This window comes from Pangasianodon hypophthalmus, chromosome 30 (genome assembly GCF_027358585.1).
Source record: "Pangasianodon hypophthalmus isolate fPanHyp1 chromosome 30, fPanHyp1.pri, whole genome shotgun sequence".
NCBI lineage: Eukaryota > Metazoa > Chordata > Actinopteri > Siluriformes > Pangasiidae > Pangasianodon > Pangasianodon hypophthalmus.
Genome location: NC_069739.1, coordinates 11,300,582 through 11,321,502, shown reverse-complemented (window position 1 = coordinate 11,321,502; position 20,921 = coordinate 11,300,582). Strand labels below are relative to the sequence as shown.

The 20,921-nt window shown below is 41.4% G+C and overlaps 2 protein-coding genes across 3 annotated transcripts in view; one reads left to right on the top strand and one right to left on the bottom strand.

Moving 5' to 3' along the window:
- Nucleotides 1-5,492: 5,492 nt before the first annotated feature.
- cep57l1 (centrosomal protein 57, like 1) lies at nt 5,493-12,371 on the bottom strand. The gene is made up of 11 exons (XM_053231815.1): nt 12,056-12,371; nt 11,339-11,507; nt 10,216-10,392; nt 9,972-10,093; nt 9,575-9,688; nt 8,504-8,581; nt 7,773-7,865; nt 7,561-7,629; nt 7,244-7,473; nt 6,881-7,025; nt 5,493-6,028 (listed from the first exon to the last, which is right to left on the bottom strand). Exons 1-11 carry the CDS (start codon nt 12,074-12,076, stop codon nt 5,795-5,797), a joined length of 1,452 nt encoding a protein of 483 aa, XP_053087790.1. The 5' UTR covers nt 12,077-12,371; the 3' UTR covers nt 5,493-5,794.
- A 2,583-nt stretch (nt 12,372-14,954) lies between these two features.
- Nucleotides 14,955-20,921, top strand: part of sesn1 (sestrin 1) — a 48,032-nt gene continuing 42,065 nt past the window's right edge. Inside the window, exons 1-2 of one of the 2 annotated variants that reach the window (XM_026917636.3) lie at nt 14,955-15,056; nt 15,638-15,966. In XM_026917636.3, the coding sequence (XP_026773437.3) occupies nt 15,676-15,966 (291 nt within the window). In that variant the 5' untranslated portion in view covers nt 14,955-15,056; nt 15,638-15,675. The remainder of the gene's footprint in view (nt 15,057-15,637; nt 15,967-20,921) is intronic. The other variant, XM_026917635.3, reaches the window with a different exon arrangement.

Below are 20,921 nucleotides of genomic sequence, written 5' to 3'. Positions count from 1 at the left end.
CCTTTTTGGTAAGACACGCTTAAGTTAAAAGAATGTAATATGCAATAGAGCATCATAAAACTTGTAAGTTTGTATCAATCGACACGGCAATACAGAGGAAAACCCGCAATAATACAGAGGAAAACCCACAACAACCCCCTCATCCTCACTTTCCTAACCGATCAGTACATCCGAGCGCCCACACCAAACCAACCCTTACACTGACGCCCCACTTTCCATTGCTTTACCTGAAAAGTGAAAAGGTTTCTGATGGGTGGAAAATGTGAGCGAGTAAATGAGCGGTTTTTGTGTCTGACGTTCATTGTGTAGGCTGTTGAGTAAAAAAAAAAAAAAAAAAAGTTCTTGGAATGAGTTGGTATTTCATTTTTGATGCATCGCTATGATCCCACATACAAAAAAAAAAAACCCCACACATTTCCACAGAATTAACAGCATGTTTAATTGATTTCTTCGGCTCATTATTTAATTATGTACAATATTTTGCTGATATTTATTGCAGCTCCTGATTCCTGAATTTTCCACCAGCAGAACACATTTATTAAAATTGTCATTAGATTCAAGATAGATATAATAACTATAGATAGATAGATAGATAGATAGATATAATAACTCCATGTCACAGGTTTGGGAACCATTCCTCTAGGGCCACACATACACACTCAGTCAGAAAGGAAGCACATTTCTACAAAACAGATATCACTTAAAGGCCTGCAATCTCAGTTTACCGTATGACATTTTGTTCTATATTTATCTCTCACTCACACTTGCCCACATAGGGCGTGAAAGCTTGTACAGGCTTTATTATTCCTAAGCTCTGTGCAGAATTAATCATTGACTAATGGGTGTGTTTTGATGATTATATTTCACTTTGTGTTGTTTTTAGGCGGTACCTACAAGGTGCTGTAGGGAAACAACAATCGAATAATCTGCCTTGTGTTCTCCTTTGCCTAGCGCTGGTTTCGCTCAATACTGAAGTAAACTCCTGTCTTGTCTTCCCTAACACTTTTCCTCCCTTGCGATTCTCGTATGCATTTTCTCACCTTTCGTCAGTGATATGTTGTGACTCACGCCATTAAACATCCTTGTTATCATGTTCCTGAGCTGTAAAGCCAGCATTCTGCCCTGTTCACTCCTTTTTGATTGGTAACAGGATGTGACTCTAATTCTTGATGAACCAGCAGAAAATAATCACTGCCTGTACAGGATGTGTGAAGGAGTCAGTTACGCAATATACATCCCAATATTCAACATGCAATATTACTGTTGTGGTGTGGACACACAAATGTGTGTAGATTTGTATTCGTTTTATCTTCTTATCTTCATGATTTGCACTTTCTTTAACCTTGTAATACAAAGTAGTTGGTCTCATTGGAAACTTTTCAGAAGGTGGTATGTAACTGTGGTTCGACAGCCAAGTCAAAGTTGTCACCTTGTGACCATGACCACACGTAGGTAGCCCGCAAAGGTTCCTGGTACAAAAAGCCTTGTCCTCTGGCCATTTTTTGTGTTAATTCAAGTGAGCCACGTGGTCTGGCGTTCGACCAGTCAGCTGTAGAACCATGCAGACATACTCTATATGGCCAAAAGTATGTGGACACCTGACCATCACACCCAATATGTGGTTCTTCACCAAACTGTTGCCACAAAGCTTGAAGAACACAGTTGTATAGAACGTCTCTGTGTGCTGTAGCTTTACAGTTTCCCTTCACTGCAACTAAGAGGCACAAACCTGTTCCAGCATGACAATGCCCCTGTACACAAAGCGAGCTCCATGAAGACATGGTGTGTGAAGGTTGGAGTGGAAGAACTCGAGTGTCCTGCACAGAGCCCTGACCTCAACCCCACTGAACACCTTTGGGATGAACTGGAACTGGAGACTCCTTACCCAACATGAGTGCCTGACCTCACTAACGCTCTTGTAGCTGAATGAACACAAATCCCCACAGCCACGCTCCAACATCTAGTGGAAAACCTTCCCAGAAGAGTGGAGGGTGTTATAGCTGCAAAGGGAGGACCAACTCCATGTTACTCTCCATGGTTTTAGAAAGAGATGGGCAGGTGTCCACACACTTTTGGACATGTAGCGTAACATTTTGTTCTACTTCCTTTCATTTCTGAACCTTCAGCGTTGGTTACTAGCAAAGACGTGTCACGTCACCAGTGTCACCAGACAGTAAAAGACAGCACTCATAAATAGTGCAAATACTGTACTATGCTATATTGAGAATGAGAACCGCTTCAAATGTTAATACTCTTTTGATAATAAGAATTGCTCAGCGTCTTGATATATATCATATTCTTTCGAGAGTGAGGATGACTCGAACTCCTCAAAGAGGATAGGGTTTGTTATAAAGCAACATTTGTTCTGTAAAATCTGGCAAAAGTAGACTCCATGTCGCTGCTGCGCAAATGTCCACAAGTGACACTTCACCCAGGAGGTAGGCATAGCGTGGGTCAAATGACATTTAATAAAAGTACAAAGTCTACAAACAGCTGGTCCCTTAGCGCTCGAGATCCCTCACTGGACAAAGAGCACGACTGGGTTAAGGTTTTTCTGATTGCCTTGATGATCGAGACTCGAGCTTCATGTCTACGATTTGCACAGGCTTCACTTGACTCTAGAACATTGACTTATATCTGAAGACTTTATGAAAATAAACATTGGTTGAATGGTTGGTATACTGTATACGCCCCTGTGGATGGGCCTCCACTGTGTCCAGCCATATTGGATGGAGGATCTGACTTTAATTTGGCAATTTTCCCAACAGAGCAGCACCAGAGGAAGACACTGAAAAGCCAAGTTTAGATTATAAGATTAATTACTTCGCCTCTGCTGCACTCACACTGCTACATGCCAAGTCAAACAAGCTGTGTGTCCTGTTTAACAACAGAGTCAATCAAGGCAGAATAGTTATCATTCAAATATTAGCATTACTTTCACCTACAGTGTGCTTCAACACACTGCCTGAAGGAGATGATTTTAATCAGGTTTAGCAAAAATCATACTCCGTGTCTTTGAATGCATTTTGTCAACTCTTCATCGAGACGAGGCGAGAATGGAAAAGAGGACGTGTGTTGTGTAACGGAGAGCTTTCATAGGCTACACGTGTGGGGTTGCAGTCACAAGGTGACGACTTTGCTATTGCTAAAATGTCAAAGCAGATGAACTGATAAGATTTGGGAATTGATCCAAACAGGGTCAAGGTCACAGCAAGGTCAAATGTCTTAAATAGTGGGGGTTTTTTTATGTTTGAAGTATATATTAAGTATTATATTATATCACTGAGCTTGCACAGAACAGAATTCAAATCCCATTTCAGTCCTACGTTATTCAAGATGTAAACTTCGAAGGTTGTAGAAAAAGCACTGAGAATCTCTGTAGTCTTGCCTCCCACCGTGTAGTCCTGCAACGATAATTCAGTTTATCCAGAGACACAACTTAATCCAATAACACTGACTTACACAGAGTCCACTTTCTCTTGTGTCCTTGCATTTGAGTGCAAATATGTAGTGGTTTGTTCGTGTCCTCATTTTTTGTGTGTGTTTATTTTCGCTCTTTGCTCTTTTTTTTTTTAACGGGAAAAAAAAAGACTAGAAAATGTCTAATGGTTTGTATTCCATCCAAATGTGCAGCACTTTATACATCAGCATTCGCTTTGATTCTTCCCTTCCCCCTCTCACCGCAGCCATGTCCTATTGGTTAGATAAGTACAACTTAGAGACAACCAGTGCAGCATCTGCATGTAACTTTTTTTTTTAAATGTAGTTATTTAGAGCTTAAGATGATGCTAGTCAGTGCTCATCGTGTTTCCATGTCCTGCTATTAAGTTCCTGGACTCTGTGGGATTTTCCAAAGGTAGGAATATGCAGTCCAGCAGTCGACAGAGCAGCTGTTTCTTCTGTCTGGCTCACACACACTTGTCGTATTCAGAAAAGTGATCCATGGCCTGGTTATGATATTTACTCCTAATTTTTTTTACCCCACTCTGTGCTGTTTAATAAGCTGACCACGAACTAAATTAACTGCCTTCTCATGGTCCTGGATAAGTGTCCAGTTTATAATAAAGCATGATTTCTGACTCAGATTAGTATAAGACTCATACCACTCATTTGAGGGGCATCAGTATTGCCGAGTGGTGAGAAAACACCGAGGCATTTAAACAGTGTGTGTGAATCACACCTACATCATGAAACTCATTAAGGTCACATGAATGAATCAACGGGGGCCTGTCTCATGAAACAGGTTGAACACAACCAGTTCTCGCTTAACAAAACCTAACAAATGCAACTGTGGTTAAGTCGTGTCGTATTTCTCAATTACAGCTGACAGAGCTTGTTAAAACCAGAAGAAAAAAAAAAGTTATGGAGCCCAAGCAGAAGAAGGAATCGAAAGTGAACAGTGTACAAGAAATACCAGTTTTAATGTTATCCGTATTCTACCATATTCAGTTGTTGGGGGAAGATAAGAATGCAGAGACATTATCATATAATCCGAGAGAGTTGTAACAGGAAATAGAATTGCCAAGGATGTGTTTTTACGTCTTTTCTAAGAAGAGTCGCATCTTCTACACCTCCATGAACCATGACACAAACTTTAAGTTGGAGTAATTTGGAAAGAAGACAAGTTCAAGTTTCAAGTTGTCTTCTTTCCAAATTACTCCAAATTGACATATTTAACCTTTTGAAATATATATAGATTTTTTTTTGCTAAACATTGGCGTTACAAATTTCTTTTACTGTCTACCTTTTTTTCCATTAATGATTAATATTATGATATTCTCCCAGCTGAGTTGTCAAGGATGTTGGGCTTCACCTCATAAGTGTACAAGGATTAGCTTCAAGCAATTCAATTGTGAAGTGTAATGATTGCAGAGATAACATGAAAGATTATTGCAGAACTGAGCTATCCCTACATATGTACCGCTTGGTCAGGGTCGCAGTGGATATGATAAGCAACTATTGATTCATTGCATTGATAATTACTCTATAAATGTAGCTTATTGAAGCTCTAAAAACCAGAAACAGCTGTGATATTCACACAGTCAAAATTCTCTCTGTAAAAATAATCAGGGAAATTTGAGGGACGTTGCTGATGCACCTAAATCCAAGGAATGCTAGATCTATTTCACTGCGTCAGAAAGCGTCATTAGTCTGAGTGCTGTTTACAGTTTGCGATCCTGAACCTGGCCCGGAGCAGGTTATCTGGGCAGTTACCATGGCGATATAACCGGGTGAACGCTAACTATGATTGTAAGACAAGAAATCCAGGCCAAGATCAAACTAAACCCCTGGGCTAAAAATGTGAATACATCATTATAAGTAGGTAAATTGTGCAGTGGAGGGCTGATCCGGTGCGCTCTGTTGTCCTTAAAGGACTGTCCCTTGTCCAGTTTAAAGATCTAAGTGACTGCTTATCTACAAATGTCCCCATTTTCAGCCAATACTGATGAAGATAGAGAGAAAGTCATAGCACACAACTGATAAAATGAAAATATCCATGATGATATTTTATTAAAATATTTAAATATTTATACAGTGCAAAGATGTATATAATAAAAACCATGAAAAAAAAAAAAACCCTACTTAAACTCCAAGACTGACAAGAAAACATGGACACATCATAAAAAAAAATATACAAACGCACACATCGGTCATTCTGTCAACAGTTATGAGCTTTACATCACAAAATACACATCCTTAGAGCGATCACAGTAATAACACATTTACATTTCAGTGTTTGTCCTCACTTTCTTTCCTCTGCTCCTTGCTCAGAGTTGAGCAGGATATTGAGGATTTATGTTTCCCAGCTGATGTCTTGTTGGCGGAGACTCGACTGCATTTTCTGGGCGTCTCGGAGCAGCTGTAGACGCTCGTGACCGGCCGACTGATGCCTCTGTGGTCTGGAGGGCGAGGCTTTACCTACAGACGAAGGCACTACCTGGACTCTGTTTAAACACCGGCTGTCAGCGCTCGCTGCGCGCCTTGGCTTCGGCTTCTGCTTCGGACTGCCCTGGGACAGCTTTTGGACCTGGACACACAGAAGTACATGTACAAATCATTGTTTAAATGCAGACACTAAACACTAACAAAGAGCTGGGGTGCTTAATGTAAAGTTAATGCGATGCTGGATTCAAACGTGAACCCGATCTTCATCAACATCATGGTGTATAATGTAACAATAGGGTATTAGGTTTCTCTTTCCGTATAGTAACTGCACCTGGAGTGATGTTAAGAGCAGAAATGCTGCTATATAAAAACTGTAACCAGGCAACCTCACTCCAGATGGATGGGATGATAATATCAGTGTTGACTATCAACATACGTAGTGTGATTACTGTGTGCACGTTATGCAGAATCACCAAACGTTGTAGTACGTAAACAAGAGCTCAGGTGTTTCCTGATGACCTTCTCCCATTTCCGGATGGTCTAACCAAACACACATCATTTTAGCAATTAAGCAGTTCTTTTGTTGACCCAGTCACACAGAGACAAAGCGTTCACTGGTGTGTTTCCTCAGACTACAAGATGATCACAGTCGTTTCAGGAAATGAGTTTCCAGGACCTTTTTTTTTTTTCACACAAACACACACAAATCTGGTTTAAATGTCAACGATGCTAGCCTCTTGACTAAGTCCGCAATGCAAAATGAATTAGATGTCTTCATTCTGCAACTTTCTTGGCGTAAAAAAATAAAATACACAAACTAGTTTTTCACACCTTTCCAGGACATTTTTTTTTTTTTTTAAATCCGTCTCAATGTTTCAGGTGTGTTTTCCTAACTGTGGGACTAGTCTATAAATTTCCAGGTCTAGAAATTCAGGAAACTTAATCATACAATCTAGGTCGAAGATCAAACAGCTATGGACAGAAACACACTTACGGTTTGCTGGTGCTTGCGTAGCTTGGTGATTTGGGCCGCCTTCTCTTCCATCCTCCTGACTAAGCAGTCCAGCTCTCTCTCCAGATCCTCCCTCAGCTCGCGTTTATCAGTCTCATCTATCTGCCTGACCAGCTCCTGATGTTCACTGTGACACACACACACACAACGGTACTAAACAAACGCTTGTTCAAAGTATGCTTCATAAACACCCACACACACACAAAGTTAGATCATCAAAATAAGAGAATGTACTCATGACTTTAAAATAAGAGAATGTACTCATGATTCTTTTCTACATGTCGCTATCTTTCAGGTCTCTGTTTTTATAGATGTCAGTTTGCATGCATCAGTCTCGTTACCCACAAGCTCATGTGGCCCAGTTCGTCCTGCAGGGCTAGCAGCAGCTCAGAAAGGCTGCCCATAGCTGCAGCTCCGTCGCTGGGGGATTGCGGGGCTCGGTGAGAGCCGCTGCGTTTTTTAGGCTCGCAGTCACGCAGAGACTGCATCCTCTCACACGTCCGAGGCTGCCTGGTCTTCAGCAGATGCAGCACAGTCTGAACGTTGGCGTTAACTGAGTGACTAGGGCTTGTTGACTGACACAACGAGAAGAAAAGTAGAAGTTCAGCATTACGACAATGGAAGCGAATCCTCTTGTGACGTGTGTAAGGATCGCTACTCACTGTTCCAGCGACGAACGGCATTCGCTTGGTCTTAGGGACACATCGAGGAACCTCCGTATTAGCGGATTTCTGAAATCATGATCGTCATCTAAAGGTTATAACAAATCTCGAAGTGTTACCGTAAATCACAGAGCATCCACCAATGCCTTGGAACACAGCGCCATCTTGTGGTGAGTGCATCACAGTACTTCTATAAGTACAGAACACGTTACCTTACTCAAGGTCTTCTCCTTGGTCTTCTTCTTCTTCTTGGGTTTCACCTCAGCAGCTGAAAATAGCAGGTTAGCCTCCAGCTCTCTCTGTAACTGAATTCAGAAAGCATCTTTACAACAACTACAACAGCAGCAGCAGCTCCACCCAGTCCATTCAGAGCCAAACTCATAAAAAGAAAGGAAATAAGGACGGATAAATAAGCACAGTCTGGCACCTAGAGAACAACGCCTTCTTCTCTTGCTCTCCTTACAGTTTTCTAGGTGTTCAATAAAAGTGTTCCTTGAGAGGTGACGCAAAATATCATGCACCGTTATACAGATCCAGTTACCACATTAAGCAGGATGATTTGGGGAATAAAATAAATGTTCATATGTATCCACTTAGCCCCAGTTCCCTTAAAAAAAAACTGGAAGTTATTTGGATAATATAACTTTAAACTTGAATTTGAAAATGCAGAATTTATTTAAACTACACTGGCACTTAATATTGTTTAATGCATGTTTATGGAAAAGATTTTGGGTGAAATCCACAAAATCCATCATCCATCATGTTAGAAACATTAGCCATCACACTGTCTTTTTTTTTTTTTGACCATAACACTGGAATATAAGCATGATTCACTTTTTTTTACTCCTTTACACACTCCTTGGCTTTTTTTAAGGGAGTTTGTGGGATGGACTGCTGAAGAAAGGAGAGTTTTGATTTCTGTATTTCAGTAGTGGTTCCATACCTCCTCAGCTTTCTCCTGCACGAGTTTGCGCTCGTGTTCCTCTTCGAGTAACTTCTGTTCCAAGACTTTAATCTTCCTCTTGAGAAAACACATTAGCAGAATACTTATAAGTGATGTGATAGAAAATATCCATAAATCAGGATTACAAACCACAATTCCTTTCTTTTTATTGTGCACACAGTTCCTCTCCCAGCAGAACATTTCAGTCTCAAGGACGTTTCAGATAAACAACAAACTGAGCAAACTACTCAGATCCTCTTTCTTACTCGGACAAGCAATGAACAGTTTCTTAGCCTTCTTGTGTCCACACTCATCACCAGATTGGGTGCGTGTCGTACCAACTGCTTAGAATTCGCACGCACTATTCAGCATGTCATCAACTTATCTTAATATTTTCACTTTTCATACACTTCTACCTCAGCCTAGATCACCGGTGGGTGTTTAGGCATTCATCTTTCTGCCACACTTTTGAAGAACACATGCCAGGAAATTCTACCTGGACCCTTAAGGTGCAAATCTACTTCACTTTTTGCTAGCATTGTTCTCATACTCGCTTGCCTTTCTCATTACATCTGAAGGAATAAAAGCGATGTTCACTAGCCAAAACATCTTTTCCTTATGGCTTCCAAGTTTAACGATTTCATGCACAGCAACGTTAAACGGACCGACGAGCTCCGTTTCTCTTTAAAACTTTCTGCTGTCGTCGTGATCGTTGTCATGAATTGCGTCTCAAACGAAAACTCTCACCGTACATTCAAAAGTATTTAATAATCTAGAAAGACTGGTACTCAAAATAGACCTTTTGGTGGGTTTAAAGTCTACATGAGAGGTTTTTAAAATTCAAACACTAACAATAAGAGGAAACCCGGTCAGTGTTAGTACTCAGTAACGGTAGATATGCTATTTGAGACATGATGGTAGTTAGTACCATACAGTGCATTGCGTTCTTTTCCGAGGACGTGTTCAAGCAATGTGTGAGATGTGTGGCGGCCATCTTGCGTCCAGATAGTTCCAAGCACGTATAAATCAGCCTTTAAATGTGTGTATTTGTGTATGGGAGAATGTCCATACCTCTGCCTCAGACTGTGTGTTGGTAAGCTTAATACACTCTTCCTCCAGTTTCTGCAGCTGAGCCTGGATCTGTGGCTCAGTGGGTTTGTTCTGCTGCTGCTGCTGCACACACTCCTACAGAGAAAAAGATTAACACACTGAATTAAACAAGCAGTGCCTAAGAGAAACACACAGTAATGCATAGATCTGATTCACTTATTATGAATTTTAGCCAAAATGTCCAGCAAGTCCAGGCTTTAGTCATAGTTTTAGTCTCTAAATCATATAATGGTTCATTTTAATAAATCAGACTGATGGCATAAAGTTTTAGTCAGCGGTTACTTGTCATTTCATTCCTGGACGTGTTCATGTCATTGTTATTTTTTTAAAAAAAATTATTTTCATTTCATCATATCACCTTTCTGTCCACTGGAGCGGTTTTCTCTCTCTGTGTGCTCTCCACCAGCTTCCTCATGTATTCCAGCTGTTTTTCCAACAGAGAGCACCGAGCTTCTGCCGAGTGTAACTGAGATACCAGCTCTTTACCACCAGAGAAAGAAAGAGAGTGGGAAAGGAGTGTGTATCACTGGGAGAAGGGGCTGGCTAATATACTGTCACACGTTGTGTATATATATATATATATAAAATTAAAAGAGCAACACCTTTTCTCTTTGAGGATTCTCCCTCTCTGCTCTGCATCTGCTGACTGCTTTGGTTTCCAGAGCTGGCAACCTGGCGTGCAGCCTGAGCAAACCTCTCCACGTTCTTCTCTGCCTGCATACGCTCCAGCTCCAGCCTCCTCATCTTCTCCTGCAGGGTTTTCAGTGCTGCTATCACTGCTATTCTCACACACACACACACACACACACACACGCGCCGACCAGTCATTACCACAGATATAAGAACTATAAATGACGTGTCCTCATTAAGTAATCAAACCGTAGTGTTGCATTTAAAACCAACTTGTTTGGTGAATTTTATTGCACCTACAGAAATCTGTATATATTTGAACAGTTTTTATTCATAAAAATCACTGAAAAGGAGGAAAAAGAAAACAAAATCTAAAAATCTTAAAGCTTAAACAAAGTTTTAAGGTAGGAAGATATCTATGATATCCCAGAAAAGTGTACTGCGATATGATTTATAATGATATCGATATTATATCACTTTAATTCTTTAATAAGGACTGATTGTGACTGATTGAAGAACTTAAAAATGAGAGGATGGAGAGCATGGGTGGATGGATGGAGAGCATGGATAGATGGAGAGCATAGATTGATGGATGGATGGATGGATGGATGGATGGAGAGCATGCATGGAAGGATGGATGGATGGATGGAGAGCATGCAAGGAAGGATGGATGGATGGAGAACATGAATGGATGGAGAGCATAGATGGATGAATGGATGGATGGATAGCATGCAAGGAAGGATGGATGGATGGATGGATGGATGGATGGACGGATGGATGGAGAGCATAGATTGATGGAAGGATGGATGGATGGAGAGCATGGATGGATGGATGGATGAATAGATGGGTGGATGGATGTATGAATGAAGAGCATGCATGCAAGGATGGATGGGTGGAGAACATGGATGAATGGATGGGTGGAAGGAAGAAAGGATGGAAGATAGATGTAAATGTAGTAATACAGATAGGAATATGAAGGAGGTTAGGTCAGATGATTCTTTCTCCTGGTCTTCAGCAGGTACTGCAGTGTTTCTAGTCACACAGCTGGAAGATGCAGCAGTTATTAATCTGTAAGCGTCACTTCAGCTGCTTCACCTCTGCTGCCGGTGCCAGGCTCTGGGTCATGGGTCTGTCTGCTGGCTTTCATCAGGCTGTTGCTGGACCTGTGCTGGTGCTGACCCATCAGCTGCGCGGGAATCCTGTCCGGAGGCGCGTAAAAGCTCCCAATATAGCTGTGTTTGGAAGGAGAGTCCAGACACAAGGACTGAAAATGGAGGAGGAAAGAAAGACAGTGTTCACTTGTGACAGAGTTGCAGCATTTCTAGTAAACTTAAAAGTCCTACCAAGTAATTCATCTAAAGTGTTTAAATTAATATAAAATCCAGCATCATGTAACGTTAAGTAACCTTACCTCGTCATGTTATGATCAATAATTTACTCATGTTAAGAAAGTATTTTTATGAAAGAAGCACTAACGTGGGTAAGAAACAGATCACAAGGGGACTTTTATAAACAGCGGCTAATAATTAGCAATTTAGTTATGTAGCTAAACAGTGAATATGTCAAGAAGAACTTATGGCAAGGCAGTGCAAAAAGCTAATTATGCTAATATCCAGGTATCATAGACAGAATATTTCATTTAGCATTAAAAAAATATATATTATTTACGTTCTGTGTAAGCTAGCATAATGCTGCGCTAGCTAACTCACTATGCTAAGTCTAACCGTCTTTCCTTCGTTGCTATCACAAGCATTGCAGTTTAAAAGAAAGTATTTTGAAGTTTGTATTTTTTTAAATATCGTGGCTATTTACCGAAACTCGGAAATGGTCCATTATAGATTATTTACGCCGTGTATTAGCTATATTACACTGCAGTAAACTCCAGGGTGAGACGGCTTCCTGCCATAGCGACTACACTGGCGGAATTACAAATGGCGTCCTGCTTCTGATGTAAGTGCACTAGATAGGGAAGGACATAACGGCTTCTTTGGGCTGTGTAGTGTACGTGCACAGGAAGCAGTGGCCTATTTAGGATCGTTCCCCTAACAGCTGGTGTTGACACTGAATAAGTGCCTACACTTTTAAATTTCCCTCTTCCTCTGCCGCTCTAAGGCAGTTCCGCTTGCGCACAATGTCATGGGAGTTCCGAGTCTTTTCTGTGAGTCGGATCATTTGACTCAGTTCCACAATAAGAGCCGACTCCTTCAGCTCCCAAAATGTATTATTGTGAACAATGTGTGTAATGGGAATTCCGAATCTTTTTGTGAGTCGGATGATTTGACTCAGCTCAACAAAAAGAGCCGACTCCTTCAGCTCCCAAAAAATGTATCACTGAGAACAATGTGTGTAATGGGAATGGGAATCTTTTTGTGAGTCGGATCATTTGACTCATTTGATTAATAAGAGCTCTTTCCTACTTTTACTAAATCACATAAAATTGGCAAGATTTTTTTTTTTTTTTTTGACCAGTGATTGTTGTTGTTATGGCTGAAATTGTTTCATGTAATGAGGTTACCTTTAAAAAAAAATCACTTGGCAATCTATTTAACAAAATATATTTAAATAATTGTAACCGAAATTAAAACACCCCTTAATACACTACTACACGCTACTTTTTTCTTACCTCAGAAGTAGAAATCAGCGCTCGAAATGACATCATTTTCTACCTCCATGCATTCTTGGGGAAAAAACATGGCCGCCTGTTTTGTTAGCGACAAGCTAGCCGGCTAACTGTGAAGAGTGATGTATATTTTCTCACCAAAACAGTGAACTGTATAGTCAGTGTTATAGATTTAACAAGTTCATGTGTCGATTCGTCTAAAACAAATACCTGTGTATACAGTATAACCCATTTAAAGGTAAGAAGTGCCACTGCTGGTGCTGTGAGCAGCCATGTTGATTTGACGTCACTTGCTGAGATCGGTGCTGAGGAGACCCTCCTGAGAAGGAATTCTGAGTTGGGTGGGTGTTTTCTGATTTTTAATTTTTATTTTCCTGGGGTATTACGAGTTACAACTCCAGTATAATGCAGCAATACATCTTTCCTCCTTGCTCATGGAGAGGTTTCCACACTCGCACTGTAACTAAACAAAAGTGCAAGAGTAACGACATTACCTACATCTACAAAAGGGAAAAATCGGCTTATGTATACAAATCGGCTTTCAGTGCTTATCTAGAAGAGAAAAGAGTCGACTCAAAGGGTCAACACATTTACAAACGACACATCACTGTTGTTTGTGTGTGTGCGTTTCAACAAGGACACCAATATGTCCTTGTTGAAAATCCCATTCCAGAGTTATTCCTCTTTCCTGTTATAATAAGCTCCACTCTTCTGGGAAGCTTTCCACTAGATGTTGGAGCGTGGCTGTGGGGATTTGTGTTCATTCCGCTACAAGAGCATTAGTGAGGTCAGGCGCTGATGTTGGGTAAGGAGTCTCCAGTTCCAGTTCATCCCAAAGGTGTTGAGTGGGGTTGAGGTCAGGGCTCTGTGCAGGACACTCGAGTTCTTCCACTCCAACCTTCACACACCATGTCTTCATGGAGCTCGCTTTGTGCACAGGGGCATTGTCATGCTGGAACAGGTTTAAGCCTCTTAGTTCCAGTGAAGGGAAACTGTAATGCTACAGCACACAAAGACATTCTACAGTGTGTCCTAAATGTTTTCATACATAGGGGAAATTAACACTTTTTATCAAAATGTTTCATACTTAGTTTATATTTTATATATATATTTTTTTCAGATAACCTTTAAGAATGCCTTTGACGAAAGAAGAACGTATTGAAATCATTCTCATGGCTGGATCGGGAAGCTGTCGCAAGATTGCGATAGACTTTAACAAGAAACATGGTGAGCACATCACACACACAACACTGCTGCCAAACTTATTAACAAATTCAAAAACACTGGAAGAGTTGAGGACCAACGGAGAAGCGGACGTCCACGAACATCCACTGACGAAGACGCAGCTGACGTGCTGCTGGTGTACATCTTCCCCTGTGTATGGAGACTTCTGAGACACCCTTGCATACAGTTGTGTGCTTCTAGGTTTTGGGGAAAGCTTACATACGGGTGTGATGGTCAGGTGTCCAGATACTTTTGACCATATAGTGTTTTTTCCTGTGAATCAGGAAGACGCTTTGAGGTTTACAGCTGCGAGGTTGTTAGTGAAGGTGTGCACAGTGGAAGGCGTCGTAGCCACCCGGGTCAGCTTTATCAGCCGTCGCTGCTGCACTGACCTGATGAATGTTCGGTTATATGTTAACTTGCGGTTGTGCACAGACCTTGATTAATCATTCATCTGTATTTTGTTAGTCTTACAAATAGGATAATAAATAGATGATGTCTGATTTGTTTAGGAGGTGCTCCTATTATATTCCTAGTGATACATAATAATAGAAAGATACGTCTATGAGGAAGTTCATCAGGATGTAATGTGAGGATGTAGTGCACTCTTTACATAAATGAGGCGATTGGGTTTCTGATAAACAAGTGCTGGCGGGGCTCCTGAAGCCTGCACACACCACCCTGGATGCTGGTACATGCGGTTTCATGCTTCCCCAAGCTGCATTCACTGGGATGTGGACCGAAGAGTGTGTGCACTACAATTCCCACACGTCCTGCTTCCCGTCCTCGAGCCACGCCTTACACGGTCGCTGATTGGTCCACACTGGGATCGTCTCCGCCTATGCGTGTTTATCTGACACGCGATTGGCGGAGGCGCTTGTCAATCATGTGTTTACTCAACTCGTCCTACATAGACACACTCCTCCTGAGTGCAAATCGGAGAACGGGACAAGAGACAATGTAAATGCTGTAAGTGTGGATATGTCTCTCTCTCTCTCTCTCTCTCTCTCTGTGTGTGTGTGTGTGTGTGTGTGTGTGTGTGTGTGTGTGAGAGACATTTGACGGATTGTAATGAACTAAGCCTTCATGTCTGATTGTGTGTTTTTTAATCGTTGTGCTACAGTGTGTGGTGAGTAAATGGAGCAGCCTCGACTAACACACAACTTAATAGTTCTAAAACATAATGCATGCATGTTTTCTCAAGCTTATAACTTACACTATCCAAAAATTATTCTTATATCAAAGTTCATCTGACTGAGCTTGGTCTTGAGCTCTGGTCAGCAATCGATTGCATGGAAGGTGAAGATTTTATTTGTGGCAGTGATCTTGCAAAAAAAAAAAAAAAACACAAAATAACACACAAATCAGTGTCATGTTGAGTGTTGGGGCATTTGGGCAAATAATATGCACACAAGCCTATTATGGAGTGGTATTTCTTTAAAATTATGCAGATCTAACATTGCTTTGCTATTCAAACTCCCATAACACACACACACACACACACACACACACACACACACCCTTTTTTTTCCTCCTATATTTGTGCACAGCTCCCATCAGAATTGAAGCTTGAGAAAATCCCCCAGTGATGGATGTGAGAGATGGAGCGGCGGCGTGGGAAGCGCTGGCGAGCCGGGACTCGTGTTCCCGAGATGCAGCCATGGAGCACATCGAGCAGGAGGTGAAGAGGAAGGTGGAGAGTATAGGGCCAATCCTGAAGACCTCATCATCCTCATCCTCATCATCATCATCATCATCACTGTCTCGTGGGACGGCTGAAGACCTTAACTGCGTCCTGGCACGCGTCCTCATGCTCTCCAAGCGGTGTCCTTACGAAGACGTGAGGCAAAGATGCGTCTGGCTGCTCCGCAGCGTTCAGGTGAGTGTGGAAAAGAGAGGGAGATGGGAAAGAGGAAAAAGAGTGATGGGCATAAGAGACGAAAATGCATGAGGAAAGAAGAGTAAGAGGATATAAGGTCAGAGATTGACAGAGAGCGAAAGAGTCACGAAGGAGTTAGCAAGACTGGAGAAAGAGTAAGTATAGAGAAGAGGAAAAAGAAACGGAATAATAAGAATAAAAAGAGAATAAGGGAAAAAAAAAAGGAAAAGGCGTGGCATGGTGGTGCACGTTGCCGCCTCACAGCTCCAGGGTCCCGGTTCCGTCCTGAGCCTGGGTTACTGTCTGTACACAGATTCACATGTTCGCCCCGTGTTTCCAGTTTCCTCCCACTTCTGATTTCGGCGTAGTGATGCAAAATTCGCACAGGGGTGAATGACAGGCTCCGCCTATGATCTCCACGACCCTGACCGGGATAAAGTGCTCGCTGAAGATGAATGCACGATACAAAGAAAACTATGATGCTTTCAATGACAATTAGATTTTAAAATTCTGACGAAAAGCAGTGAATTGTGGCGTGTTAATGAAATGGTAAAAACCCCTGTCTGTGTGATGGAGAGATGAGATTTTTCTACATCATGACAGCTTTCTGGTGTTGATTAAACTCTGCTTCTGTCTGTGATGTCAGAGCTCATTCGCTGTAGCCGATAAGTATGATCCCTTCGGCACGGATTTAAGCGCAAACGTCACACGTTGTTACACAAAGTGCTCGAGTTAACCCGTCAGAACAGATTCTCTCATTCTGCATCTTGTAGAATCTCGAGCTCAGATTCGTGTTATATCATGCAGGAAGGTGAGCAGTCATCCAGTTGACTGTGACTTTAATTGGCATTACAGACTCTACGTATTTAAAATAGTCCAGCTGACACAACACCTGACTGCTGACATCGAAATCCAGGGAGCAATGCATTGTTTGTTGGTGTCGTGATTTTGTTTTGCTGAGTGTGTGTGTGTGTGTGAGGCAGCGCTCAGAATAGAGCTGTCAGGGTTGCAGGGGGGTTGTTTCCCAGAGTGCATTTTGCTTAGGGTCACAGGGTTCAACTTGAAAGAGAGGATCAGTAGCACTCCTCTACTTTACCAGATGTACACAGATGCAGCATCGGATAACCAGGAAGTGTGTGTAAAACTCTGCACCACGAGGTGTGAGGGAAGTTTTTAGGCATCAGAATGTTCCCATGATGGCAGGAATACATGAGATGGCTAGTCCTCATGAAGAAAGGCTTTTTTCTTAACAAAATGCAGCTTTTATCTGAAAATAAAAGGTTCAAACATACTATTATTTAGCTACAGTAACACACCAACTAATACTAATATATCCACTGGTATTAAACCAACGTGTGTGTGTGTGTGTGTGTGTGTGTGTGTGTGTGTGTGTGTGTGTGTTGGTTAGAACGCAAAAGTATAATGTTATGGCGTGGATGTACCCGCTTGCATAACCCCCCTTGTCACACACTACAGCACTTTTTTGCATTTTCAGGAGCTGATGTTGAAGTGAAATGTTATGTAAATGTAATGTAGCCTTGTGATGTCATAACAGCAGGAATATGTAAGCCACGCCCCTGAGTTCTTCTTTCCAAGTGATGTAGAATGAAATAATTCTGCAGGTAAGTTTGTATTGTAAACAGCATTATCATTTGGGATGCTCCATTACTTACGACAACGGAGATGATCCAACGACGTGGTCCAAAATTCCTAAATGCAGAGAAACTGTGCACTCTTTTAGAATGATTGATGCTGTGTATTTAAAAGTGACATTGAAAATTCCTGTGCCGTCGTTCTTAGCAATTCTGTGGATGTGACCTTGGGTTTCTCCAGAAGTTTCCTTTTTTCTGGTCTTTGGTAATGTTGTGGGGGAAACGAGTTGCCTAGGCCCTCATGTGTTTTGGTGTGGGCGTATTTACGTTAACCTGTCGCGCTATATTAGCCTCGCCTAAGCTCCTGTGGTAATTAACACCAGCGTGTAATTTCATTAACCCTGACACTCACTTCACTGCATCCAGAATCCACACACACACACACACACACACGCAGAAACACACAAGCCTCTGTTCTCTCAAATCAGCCCAGCGGAAATGTGCTAGCTGAGGTTTCTTTTTTTTTTTTTTTTTTTAATCTTGCGTACGTCTCTCAAAAGCTTGCTTCGCTTTGAGAAACGTCGTCTTAAGTGCATTGTTCTGTTAATTGTTTTTCTTGTCTGTGTTTTCTGTTTCCCTATTTTATTTCGGGTTGTTTTCGGGATGACAGGATGTTCGCTCCAGATCTTTTGTTTGCTGTGACCCTTTGACCTGCGCTGCTTACTGTAGAAGCATTGAGAAGCCTGGGATATGAGGGATTATGAGATCACACAAACCCAGACTGCCTTACACAGTATTACTGGAAAAAAAAAAAAAACATTTGAATATGAACTTTGGCCTACTAAGCACCACAGTTGCAGCTTACACACACACACACACACACACACACACACGGTTGTCACACATGCACAGAGAGACACAGTAGGATTATGGCCAGTGAAATGAAAAAAAAAAAGAAATAGTAGTTTTCCATTCCTGTGCTGGTAGTTTGTTATTTTATATGGTATGCAATCAGCTAAAAGTATTTACCCCCCCAGGAATTGATCAGATTTGTCTTAATAATAAATGCTAAATACACATATTCTTCCTGTCAGTAAATCCAAAACTCAGAAATGCTGCGTGCAGAAGTATTCAACCCCCCGGGATCTGGAAGCTCCAGATGAACGCGATGAATATCTACACGTTTGACTTAGAATTGGCCTTCATCTGTGAAATATTAGAACAGCTTCCATTTTCTGAACAAAACCCACCTCAGTTGAACTGTTGTTGAAGAAAGTCAGTCTGAAGGAAGGGAGTGAAAAATAAAGAGAGTAAGGAGCATTCTAAGGAAGTTGAAGATAAGAAGGTAGTAGAATTTCATAACTTTGGAATACAGTGGAAAGTTATATCTAAGAGGTTGGACATCCCAGTAAGCACTGTTGGATCCATAGTGAGGACATCAAAAACAAGTCCCTCAAAAGCAAGACAGTGACAGGTGAGGGAAGCCACAGTGAGGCCAACAGTCACTCTGAAGGAGTTACAGAGTACAGTGGCTGAGAGCGGAGTGAAGGTGCACCAGACAACCATTTCAAAAGCTCTGCATAATTGAGGACTATATGAGAGAGTGGATAGAAACTGTTGCACAAGAAGAGGCATAGGAAAGCATGAGAGTGATCTAGTGAAGATGTTTTTTTTTTTCTTTTCTTTTTTTGTGATGAGGCCAAGATTGAGGTCCTGTATTTGGGCAAGTTTCAAAGCACTGTCTGGTACAAACTTTCCACCATCCCTATAGTGAAACATGGTGGTGGCGGCATCATGCTCTGGAGCTGTTTTTCATCCTGAGAACCTGGGGGTTTTGTCAAAATTGAACGGAGAATGAATGGAGCAAAATACAAAATACAGGGGGATATTACACTTCAGCAGGACTTTCGGCAGGACAGTCATCCCTAACACAAGGCCAAAGCAACACAGGAGTGTTTAAAAACAAAAAGGTGAATGTTCTACAGTGGCCAAGTCAAAGTCCAGATCTGAACCCCGTTAAGAATCTGTGGCACTGTTTGACAATTGCAGTCAACAAACAACACCCATCCAACTTGATGAACATGGAGCAAATCTGTCAGGAAGAATGGGTGAAAAATCTCAAACAGTGTGCAGATAAGCTAAGTACTTACCCCTAAAGACTTAAAGCTTTTATTGCAGCAAAAGGTGGTTCTAACATGTACTAGTCTGATGGGGTGGAATACTTATACAGGCAGCATTTTTGAGGGTTTTTTTGAAGATCTGCTAACAAATAATACATTTTGACTTTGAAAATTTACTCTATGAGCATAATGGTTTGCAGAAACAACAAAAAAACAATTATTTGTAATCCACATGAATCTGATTACTTTTAAGGGGGTAGAATACTTTTGCAAGGCACTGTACTGTAGTGTGTGTGTGTGTGTGTGTGTGTGTGTGTGTGTGTGTGTGTGTGTGTGTGTCAGTCAGTGGATGTAAACACAGATCTAGGTCAGACCCCAGTGTTTTTAAGTGAAAGGAGAAAACACATTTCATGTTGATTCATGACAGGAGATAGGGGTTTGGGTTTTCGGATTTAAAGAAAGGCAGGTTTTAATGTTCTGTGAATGAAGGGCACTTCAATAAACATACACATTGGAAGAATGCTATTCATAACAATGATGATGTGTTCACCAGCATGCTCCATGCCCTTGTGTGTGTGTGTGGGTGTGTGTGTGTGAGGTGTTTTAAGGAGCTTTAGTTCAGGTAGGGGTGGGCAATATGGCAAAAATATCATATTACAATATTTGATGATATTTTTGTGCTACTGATACAGAGACACACTAAGAGAGAAATAAAAGTCAGCCTTTAAAAATAAGGATACATGAAACAGCTGGTAAAGCAAGTACACTTTAACATGTTGCTGTGAATAACAATGTAGTCAAATCATACCCTACACACCTACGTGAATGCGTACAGTATGTTTTGCGCTGTGCGTCATTGCATTCAGGAAGGTGTCATAGGAAAATTCATAATGCAAGGGGCGCTATAGTCAGCTAAGGGCAGAAGCTCGTCTCTTCCCATCACTTGTCATGGCAGACCAGCAGTTCGAGCAGTTTCTTGCTGAGCTGGTTCATTCATATACATGTATAAACGATGTGTCAGGCATGCAGTTAGGATGCAGACGCAAGAGGTTTAATGACACAATTCCGAATAACAACACCAAAAATACCAAGGAATGATCCCAGATTCAGTCAGATACACAGGCAGGGTCAAAACACAGGTGATCAGATATGCAAACAAATCCAGAGGGCAATACAAAGAGACAGGAATAGACAGAGTCATACTCGGTATAGCAAACAAGATAAATCAACAGCTCAGAATTCA